The following is an 11,468-nucleotide window of genomic DNA, read 5'->3' on the forward strand; positions in this document are numbered from 1 at the left end:
GCAGGATAGGATTGAAAAATAAATGAGATATGTATTTTGTATTTTAAGATGAATAAGTCAAGTCGTTTATTTGTAACCATAACCCTTAATCACAGTTGCAGTAAGGACTTCACAATGCCCACATTATAAGCCCAGCTCCAAAAATACAGTAACCTAGATATGTTTAGCCTACTATTAAAGGTAGGCCTATATGGTACAAATAAAATACTTATTTGTTAGTGGTTACAAATAAATAGCTTGTAATAAATCGTTAATCAAAATGTGTTGTCTCAGCAAAAAGGTGATGATGCGCAAAGCCACATTACCTCAACGTCATCCTATGCGCGGTTCATACAGTAGTTACGGTAGAGAATTCCTCCACACTTTCGCCCTGAGGAATGCTGCCTTCAAGTACCGTCTGAAATGTCGCCTTTAACGGTTTAGGGTACATGAGCAACTCAACAAATGTGTCAAATCTGATGTTTAGGGGCAGAGAGCACGAAAGTTGTGTTAACACTAATTAACACAACTTTTGCCTTTGTTTTAGCAGGTACAGGGTACTGTTGTCACACAGGCTAACACCAAAGGTAGCCCATTAAAGTGGAAACTTTTCCTGAAGGAATGCAGCCTACTTGTTTTTGCTTGGTCTATTTGTGTTGTATTATTATTATTATTATTATTATTATTATTATTATTATTATTATTATTATTATATTTTTAGATTATTTTTGGGGCATTTATGCCTTCATTTAGATAGGACTGTAGGCAGACAGGAAATGTGGGGAGAGAGACAGGGGATGACATGCAGTCAGCCATGGGAAGGACCAAGCCTCCATTGTACATGTGCTACCAGGTGAGCCACCAGGACGCACGTGTTGTTGTCTCTTTTTAATGTGTAGGCATTATTGTGTAGACCTCCTCACAAAAACATTGCAGTTCCACAAGTCTAGATTTCTCAAATGAAACAACACGAACAAAAAAGTTACATTTTTGTCAACTATCTTCTGACTAGCCTGGTGTCCAGCAGCCCTATCATGAATCGAATTTGCATCGCGATTCATTCAGGATTAATTGGGGCTGGATACCAGACCTATAATACACGACCGCCACAAGTGGTATTTTCGCCTTGCGCCCGTAAACTCGAAAGTAGCAGCTTTCACGAGGAGCACTTGAACGCACCAAAAGTCTCGGTCAATTAGTTGAGTTTAGACAGTGAGGAGAGCAGCTTGTAGTCTGTCTGCGAGCACTCCACCAATGACCAGCTAAACGCCCCACTGCTCCTACTCTGATCCGCGGAGGGAGGGGGCGAACCCCAAACTTTTTGGCTTTTGGACTTTTTCTTACCAAAAAAAGAAAGGAAAAGAAGAAAACAAACCATGGGGTTCGAGTTGGACCGCTTCAAGGGGACCGTGGACCCGGACTTCAAGTGCAACTTGTGCAACAAAGTCCTGGAGGACCCGCTGACGACGCCGTGCGGTCACGTCTTCTGCGCCGGCTGCGTGCTGCCCTGGGTGGTGCAGCAGAGCAGCTGTCCCGTCAACTGCCAGCGGATCTCCGCCAAGGAGCTGAACCACGTCCTGCCGCTCAAGAGCCTCATCCTCAAGCTGGAGATCAAGTGCGACAACCATGCGAGAGGCTGCGAGAAGGTGGTGAGGCTGCAGCATCTCGCCGAGCACGCCGAGATGTGCGACTACTCGCCGGCCAAGTGCAGGAATAAAGGATGCAGCGAGGTGCTCAGCCTGCGGGACATGGACGCGCACATGCGGGAGACGTGCGACCACAGGCCGGTGGGGATGTGCGAGAGCGGCTGCGGGCTGGTGCTCACCCACAGGGAGCAGAAGGTGAGCGGCGGCCACTGCTGCCTGCGAGCCCTGAAGGCGCACAACGGAGCGCTGCACGGCAAAGTGGTCAGCCTGGACAAGGAGTTGAAGAAGCAGTCGCTGAAAGCCAACAAGAGGGAGAAGTCGCTGCTGGCACAACTTTCCGCCGTGCACAACGAGCTGCAGATGACAGCGCTCAAGTATCAGAAGAAGTTCACCGAGTATTCAGCGAGGATCGACTCGCTCACCAAGACATTGGCTTTCCCGTGCAAGGTAAGAAGCAAGCAAAAAGGTCCAGTTTCAGGGAGCAGAAAAGTTGTTTTCTCTCCCCTCCTGTCCTGTTCCCTGCCTATGATCTGTGGGATAACTTGTGTTCCCATATTGAGGGAGAAAGAAATGCATATAGTCAGTCAGCTAGTGCATACTATAATGCATATAGTCAGCTATAGGCTAACCAGCTATAGGCCAGTCAGGTTCTCAAACTTTTCCACGTCAAGGACCCCTAAATGGACACAAAAGACCACGGTCGGACGGCCAAATGAGGACATTATTTGCTTTTTAGATGTTTTACAGAAAGTGTATGAAACCCATGATGACCAAAATAGTCAACCATTCTGTCATCAATTGTACCTTATGATGGAATTAGAAAGAAAATCAATGACTTGAATGACCTTTTTTTTGCTGGGGACCCCCTCAAGGACCCCTGCGGGTCCCCGGACCCCACCTTGAGAACCACTGGCCTAGGCTACTTCAGAACATGTTCAGAGATATGATTCAAAAACATATATGTGCGAGTCAATCCAAACAATCCATCTCTCCTCTAATTCTAAATTCTAATTAGAAATCCATTTCAAATGAGTGACATCTTCATGTAAACATATCTTTTGGGGTCAATGTTGTGTGCTTTGGAACATCTCTCTCAACACAATGTTTGCACTATGGGAGGAGTTGTTATGGTTGTTGGGCCTGCTGATGTTGTTTGGACGGACAGTATTTGTTTCGTCCCAAATAGGAATGAAAATCAGACAGTTGAAGCATAGCTTACCCTAAGGATTCTCCCTCTTCTTCTCACGTTTTCAGGAGTTTTGAGGGGTTTTGCAGAGGCCAGTCCTCCTGCTCAGGAGTTTGTTTCTTAGCTGTCTGCTTTGAGACATGGATGTCAGCTGCGCTTCTGACCAGCTGGCAGTGAAGGGAGAGGGGGGGGGGGGGGGGGGCAGGGCCAAATATTTACTGCACTTCTGTACACACCAAGAGGTTCCACTTCTATTGCCTCCTCACAGCACAGCTTGTTTGAAGCTTTCTGTCATCAGAGGTTCGCCCTTTCTTTCCCTGAGACAATAATAACTAATTATACTATCGTCATGAATGCAACAGCAGTGATGGCACCTAATACAAATAAGCCTGAAGCAGTGGAGCCCAAAGCTGGAGTGGAGCCTATATAAGACCTCTGTGTATTTGAAGGCGTTCCCAAGCCAACTAAAAGGATCATTAATTTATGAATTAATTCTTACGATTTGTTTTGGAATATTGCACAATGTGTTTTGATCACAGTTACATCTCTCAAGTGTAACAAGATGTAGAAGTCGCTAAATCACACACTATCTGTATCACACTGTGTATACATATATAATCACAAGTTAATCTCCTTAGATGGAAGTCTGGGGGCTAATATATGTATGGAAGAAGGAACGCCTGGTCTAAAGAGTAAGCCTGGGAAGTTTTATGATTCAGATTTAATAACCTAATGCCTCCTGTAATTATCAATTATAAACATCAAGACTGTAGAGGAGTCCATAAGTCAGTTTACTTGTGGAAGTCTGAGCAGCAGGGTGTAGCTAATGGCCTGCCACAGTGCTCAGCAGCAGAGGGAGTGGTTAGATTGTGATCAGGCCTGCTCATAAAATCTGTCCAAGAAGAAGATCAGGCGCTAAATGCATTACTACACACACACACACACACACACACACACACACACACACACACACACACACACACACACACACACACACACACACACCACACACACACCGCACAGTCCAGCTGCAGAAAAGTGATGTGGACAAATGGGAACTCCCTTTTGCTATTGCATCACTTTGAGTAGTTGACACCTAATTGTTTCACTGAATTGTATCGCTAACAGCAACACAACAACACATCTTGCCTGACATAATATTTCAAAGATGACTAACTTTAATGTTACCAATACCATCAAACCCCCCCCCCCCCCCCCCTCAGCTCCATATTGTTCACCATAGGCTTAATTACCCACTCAAATCTGTTGCGGTACACTGGTCAATTGCTCACCAAAACCAGCCATCCAGTGAAATAATGAAATCGCTCACGCTGGTATAAAGACACTCGCTCGGCCTGCAGTGCATGCTGGTTATGTCATTTAATTGACAGCGGTATACCTTGGAGAATACGTTAACCGCATTATTGTCAGTGAAACTCAATGCTCAATGTAAACAGAGTGAAGAAAGCCCCCCCCCCCCCCCCCCCCCTCCGCGCACACGCTCAGACACACACATATAGGAAGGGTATAGCTAGGAATTGTTTAAGAAATCACCCACATGAGAGAAGGAACAGGTTGGAAGGGGGAAAATAACGTTTTATGGATAATGTGGTTATTTTGAAGGCTTCCCCCCCCTGTAAAGAGGTTTTCTCTGGATCCAGTCAAGCAGTGAACAGGATTTGTTGCTGAGAGAGCCTCAGTGCACACACACACACGCACGCACACACACACACACACACACACACACACACACACACACGCACACACACGGCCGTATGAAATAGAGCGACACAAGTGTAATTAGCTGTGGGAGGCGGGCGGCTCGCAGACTGCCACGGCACTGCGACTCTCCGCTGGTGCTCTGCGTGCTCACTTCTTATCACATTTATACAGCCTATTTGAAACATGTCGTTTTGACACATTTGTTTGCCAAATAGGGGGGGAGGGGGATAGGCCCATGACTTTGTGCAACGTTTGACAGGTAACCTACTTTTTTGTTTTCAAGCCTTAGAAGAAGTCACTCTGTCTGGATGGGTTTGGCTTCGGGCTGCCCCAGATGGAGGATTGTAATGTGGACAACCATGGCGATGTGGAATAAGTGACTGGATGCTAAGGGTGTGTTCTTCTCTCTCTAGTCCGACTGTAGCGCCGCTTAGCAACAGAGTGTGGCTTTCTTTAAGTGGGCTAATGAGAAATTCCAAAACAAAACAAAAAAAAGGCGTCCGATTTCTTTCTGGTTCTGTTATTGCTCTCACACTTTTCCCTTCAGACTCGGATAAAGACGTGATAAAGGCCTGTGGATGTGATTAAAGAGCTTCTATGGAAATCACGAGACATGAAACAGATTGAACGTGATGCGGGTAATCACAGGCTCAATCTGATTAAGGCTAATTGGGGTCGAATTTTCAAGCGCGGATTTTTGAGATCATTTAACAGAATCATCGTAGCCCGTTAGTTATCTCCAACGCACGGGCGTCAAACGGGTACGGCACAGATTTGACTGTGTGCAGTTTCCATCATCATAATGTTGAAAATCAATCAGCCTCCTGCCACAACTCGCTGGACGTTATTAATCTCACCACCACATAATTGAAAAACCTATATTTCTTGTGTTTTATCGTATCCACCTTATTTTTGGCGGCCATTTTTGCCTGATCTGCCTGATGGGTGCTTCTTCCGGTGTGATCCTCCCAGCCTTGTTGCTGACAGCTTGACACCCGTCTGGGCGAACGGAGCAAATCACTAATCAGGTCCAGCTTGGCAAAAATCTCGTCGATAAATATCCCTTTAGGAGCGCAGTGAGTGCATTCATGGGTAATCGCCTGCTGTGGCTAATATTAACCATTTCGAGTAACACTGTTTCCATACGGATCACCAGCGTTAGTTTGTTGTTTGTTTATAACGTGGCTATATTCCAAACGTTTTCTATCTCGGATGCGTTATTTCGAATCGCACATAGGTTACGCCTATGTGGGTTTCAGGACGAAACAGACTCGAGCCACTAACGTCATCTTAAGAGCACAATATTCCTGGAATGCAAGTTTAACTAAACAGTTACATGTCCTCTGCATTCTACATCAAATTAAGATATTACGGGTTGTTTTATTTTGTATGTTACATACTAATTGACCAAGTTATGTTCAATTCAGCCAGGGTACAAGAGACTGAGTGTAGGTGGCCATCTTTTCAAATCAGGTAGAATACATTAGGAAATGGCAAGCTGCAACAATGACTCACGTTAAACCGGACCTTGTACGCACAATTATTTTTTACAGTGGGGCATTCAAAAATAAGGTGGATACATGCGAATCTCAACTTCACCGAGTAGTGCTTCACTAATTGAATAGAAAGCAAACTTTGCCACAGCCTTCACAAGATGGCCAAAATACCTTGACCGGTTGTTTCCGGACCGGTCATGAATGAATCATTTTTCCATCTATATAGCCCATCACGTCTGACGCAGCCACTAACCGCCTTCCTCCTGATTGTAGGCCAATACTTTGTGAATCAATAATATTTTCCTGTCAAACGTTGCTTGGTTTTCATTCAGCTTTTCCCCACACTATAATTAGACCCAGTGTGTTTTAAGAGGCAGGCATGATGGAGGGCAGACTCGGAAAGTGTGACGGGTGATGAGGTGAAGGCTCGCAGTCGGTTGCCAAGTCACCAGTGGGCAGTCGGCCATGTTTCTCTCACAGTTTATTCTCTCTCTCTCTCCATTAACAATCCGTCTTGTTCCTCCTTTTCCATAAACTTAGACTAACCTTGCCTTTTGTATTTTTGGTACTCATCATCCCCCGCGCATAGAATCAAGTTCTTCTTGTTTTTATCACCTAGGCATACCTAAGCTTTTGGTTAAAGGGCCACCTCCCGACGAGACGCGCTTCATGTCTGAGGGATTACGCTTTTGTCCAGAGTGTTCACAGATGCGCCAAAAATGCTCCTTAACGACTCCCGAGTTCATTTTAACGGCGGCGCTCACGGACGAAAAATGCGAAAACACCTTAATAAAGGCTTATCCAATTAGTTCTGCGGGTCACAGCCGATTCAACTCGGTTGAACGAGCGAATAATCTGATTATGCTTTGAACTTATTTCACTTTCATTCCTGAAATGTCATATATTTCAATGTCCTAGTCATATTCATGTTTTCACATGATGTCCAAATATCTGCCGTCTAAATGGGTCATTATGTTTACCATGACGGGCTGTTAGTCAGTCGCCGCCATCATGTGGAAACATGTGCAAGCTAATGTTGCAGTGACACGGTGCAGGAGTGCACATTCCTGCAGGGCGTGACGTGCACAACATGGCATATAGCCTATATGGCAGCCGCCCGGGACACTGTACATGCCAATAATATCTGCTTTATATTTAGGCTCTGTATGTTTGCGGCGCACTGGGACGGCAGCTGAAATTATGTTTCCTAGTACCTCCTCCCTCTAAGCCCCCCCCCCCTTAAAAAAAAACCTGATGAAGTGCTGACTGTGCGAGTTTCCCAGAGTTCTTCATGTCATCTTGCCACTGACTAAAGAGGCGTTTTGGTGTATTAAATATATGCTTTGCGAGAGGAAAGGGGCCTTTAGCCTTTCCTTGAACCGCTCAACTGAACAGCTTCTGGTCTTCAGGCTGAGTCAGTCCTACAGACTGCTGTGTGGAGTCAGTCCTACAGACGGCTGTGTGGATTGACAAGGAATGATCCAGCCAAATGATTCACTGCTACACTTTCACCTCATCCTATAGACGGTTTTAACTTGACAACAAAAACATTCTAAATTGAACCCCCGCTCACTTCCTGTTGCAGTGTTTGCTATGGACATAAAAGAAAAAAAAACATTCAAGTGCAGGACTGACCATTCCGTGAAAAACCGTCTATACAGCTGAGCGGCGAAAACAAAAGTAACGATGTCGAGTGAATATTTCTGCAGTTTGCCGAATGCTGAGAAAAAGGAAGTGCTGTGGGGTTGCGCTCTGGTGAAAACCGTCTATAATATATATATATATTTATATATATATATATTATATATATATAAGTGTGTTATTTACTTCCTGACATCTTCCTCTATTGATAATTGTTGTGTTCTTAGAGCTCAACAGTCATGTGATGTTTCTCGGCCCAGAAGTTAATTCCCCTTAATTTTCTCTCCATAGACATTTCGAAAAATCCTTATATAACGAGTTCTAAGGCTTGAACCAAGCCAACCAGTCTTCCAGAGAATCACGAGAGACCATAAAACATTTCACTTTCAGCAAAAACAAAAAATAAGTGTTTTTTTTCCTTCTTCGAATGTTTGATCTTTTTTTCCTGCATTTATTTTTTGTTTTGCAAACCAAGCTTGTTCACCAAATTTCAGGGTGATTTTCTCTGAATGTTGCTTTTAGGAGTACAAACATTCAAATAAGCAAATTCTCTTCAGCTATTTTCTGATTTCAATGTATCATACATCATTTGAAAGCTTACAATCTTCACTTTCTTAATCTGTAAAAAACTGAAAAATGTCCTTGCCTGCGTTATTCTAATTTAAAAAAGCACCAGTCCCTGTCACATGTTGGTCATTTTCTCCTCCAGTTTAAGCATTGAATCATTCAGTGGAGTTACAGTGGATTATTATGAATAATGTCCTGCCATGTCCTTATTCACGTGTCTCTGTCTCGTCTGTTCCTGCCATGTCCTTATTCACGTGTCTCTGTCTCTGCCATGTCCTTATTCACGTGTCTCTGTCTTGTCTCGTCTGTCTTTTCTGTCTGTGTGCAGGAAGGCGAGACCAAAGGCGTGACAGTAGTCCTCTATCGGGAGGGCGGATCGCTGGGATTTAACATCATAGGAGGACGGCCCTGCGCGGTAGGTTCAAAGCCACATCTCTCGCTTAAGAGGTTTCATCTCTTCTCGTTTGGAGGTTTCATCTCCGCGCGGTGATCAGCCAAGTGTCATATGGCAACCCAGGAATGACACGGCGCATACTTCAACCACCACAAACTCTCTCTGCACTAACATGGCTTAGACAGACAGTCACTGCCCATGTTTTCAAGTCTGTGGAGAGATAGACCGCATCTATCAAGTTTTATTGTGTTTATTATATTGGTCTGATTTAGCCGGATTTGGCATTACAGATAAAAAAAAACTATAATTACTTTTATGAGAGCTAAATCTGGGATTATATGGCTTGGACCACAGTTGTTTTGTCTCTAATTGAGGGGATTTCAGTGGTGAGGTAAACACAGAGGCTGAACGTCTCACGGCCACTGTGCTTTCTGTCCCCCGGGCTCTGATGTGCAATTCATTAATGTTGCCACAAGGTTCTGCTGTGCTGACTGAAGGCTTTCAAAAGATCTCTCCACGCCGGTTACAACCGTGTCCTCCATACACGGAACTTCTTTCTACAGCGCGTGCTCTCCGTATCTGTTTCACTGCGAGCGCAGGGGTGTTTTTCTCTATAGCCGGCCGCAGTGACGCACTTTGCCGTATAGCGACATAGATTATCACAGTAAAACCTTTTTATAGCAGGAAACTATAAAAAGATCTAAACATAAAAGTGGTGTGTTCCTTCCTGATTCTCTGCTCTTGTACAGTAGATTTGGGAGCCCTCCAGGTCTCCTGACAGAACCATGTATCAAACTTAAACCATAAGAGAGAGCAGATATTATGCTTGGCTCTCGCTTCACTAGGCTGGCCTCAAATCAACCGTTTACTATGCAAGGAACTGTTAATTAAATTGGAAATCGCTAATATCCCCGTGGCTTTTGACACGTGTTAGATGTGGCTGGGCAAAAAGGGGCTGCTATGCTGGCATAGCTTGGTGCTAGGCTAACGGTAATTAGTTGCCTCCTTTTGTTGACTCCACAAGGACTTAAGTGCTGGAGTTAGTCCACAACGCACAACAACAACAAGGCAGGAGCGGATGCGTGGCAAAGCATTAGGCTCCTTCTCTTTACGCACAGGCCTGTTGTTACCACACTTCCTCACATCCACCAGCAATTTGTGGAAAAGCGCTGCAGTGTGAACACTGAGTTATGTGATGAGCCTGAAAGCCGACCAGAAATAATTAATTACAGCGTTCGCAGCGGGACTTCTGAGGTTTCTTTAACTATCCCATTAAAATGTAGTAGTGTCGCGCAGCTCAGCGGGAGGCTAGAGTGGGTTTCATGTGGTTTTGAGGAGGGAGCCGAGAGGGGATGCTGGCAGCAGCTTTTGTTCAGCACGTCTTCGCTCTGACATCGGGGTCACGGCCACAATGACGGATGCAGAGTTAGCTCATATCCATCCAACGTGTCCAGTCTGCAGGCCGGGGTCAGCTACAACACCGTGTTATATATCCACCTGTGGCCGACTATGTCCACAGGCAGTGACTGTTCACTAGGAAGACTCACTCACCCGGCAGTTCAACTGGCAAGCCATCTCCTGCCTAATATCTCCAGGGTTTTTTAAAGTAGGTTACCAAGTTTCATCGAGAAACGCTCCTAACATTTCCTTTGTTGCAGATCAGAACAAACACTGTATTGAATTATTTTGCATTTGCATAATCGCCGTCATCACTTGTGTTGCAATCCGGTTATGTCGTTTTCCCGAACATTCTGTTCAATGTGCTTTTTTTTTATACTCGTGTCAACTAATCATCTACTCAACAGGAGGACAACGACGGCACTTCGAATGAAGGGATCTTTGTATCCAAGATCATTGAGAAAGGTCCGGCGGATAAGGAAGGAGGCCTTCAAATCCACGACAGAATAATAGAGGTACGTAACGGACTGCATGCGGCGGATCGTGTGAATGAAAAACAACAACGAAAACAAAAGCAGGAGTCGATGTGTGGACAGAGAAGCTGGATTATGTGACAGCTGTTTAGTATTTGTGACAATGAAACTCCAGCAACCCGACGGCAAATATGACTCATTGCGTAGATGCGTACGTGCTTTACGTCGTGGACTTTTCAGGAGAATAAACCCTATAGATGGCAACTGTTTTGACGTGCGCGTCTAGCAATCAACACTCAGGCAGGGCTTTGTTCAAGTGGGACAGCGCCGCAGATGGATGTGGAGATAAAGCCGAGGCGAGGCTGATCTGTCTTTGGTTTGCAGAGTGACAGAGAACTCTGTGTCGGCGTCCTCGCTGACAAATCCGTCACGACAGAGCCTCCGTGTAGCATCCTCCTCTCGCCTTTAAACACCATCTAGTGTGGAAAGGCCATCTCACCCTGGGGTCAACTCGAGGGATGCGTTCAAGAAAATCAACATCACAAAGGTTGCCTTTTATAGAGCAGCGTCAAGCAGAACCCCGCTGCACAATGGATGCATTGAACCGAGAGGGGTTTATGTGGATCACAAGTATGTATTACTGTACGCCGCAAGATGACAAATCTGGTTTGTCGCGGACGTTCTTGTCAAACCTCAGTTAAATTGCCCCAAAGCCATTTTCTTTGACCGGCACAGTGCCTAAGTAGATGTTTGTGTACTTCCATTGCAACAGTGTTTACAGCGAGAGAAGACTCCCAAACATCTGGGCTCTGTCGGTCGCTCCATCCTGTCGTTCATCTCCGCCGTCGAATGCGAACTACTTAGAAAAATGCCACAAGTCTTTTGACACAAGCCTCACGCAGCGGTTGTAAATACTGTGGTTGTAAATATGGCGAGGCCCATAACGAAGATGTGACATGTTAGTCC

General features: G+C 45.1%; 1 protein-coding gene across 2 annotated transcripts in view; it reads left to right on the forward strand.

Annotated features, from left to right (window-relative positions):
* The first annotated feature begins 1,253 nt into the window (after nt 1-1,253).
* Nucleotides 1,254-11,468, forward strand: part of pdzrn3b (PDZ domain containing RING finger 3b) — a 132,050-nt gene continuing 121,835 nt past the window's right edge. For both annotated transcript variants that reach the window (XM_083660727.1, XM_083660728.1), the window contains exons 1-3: nt 1,254-2,072; nt 8,566-8,652; nt 10,437-10,544. In XM_083660727.1, the coding sequence (XP_083516853.1) occupies nt 1,356-2,072; nt 8,566-8,652; nt 10,437-10,544 (912 nt within the window). In that variant the 5' untranslated portion in view covers nt 1,254-1,355. The remainder of the gene's footprint in view (nt 2,073-8,565; nt 8,653-10,436; nt 10,545-11,468) is intronic.

The sequence above is a fragment of the Poromitra crassiceps genome (genome assembly GCF_964638095.1).
Source record: "Poromitra crassiceps genome assembly, chromosome: 25".
NCBI classification, from domain to species: Eukaryota; Metazoa; Chordata; class Actinopteri; order Beryciformes; family Melamphaidae; genus Poromitra; species Poromitra crassiceps.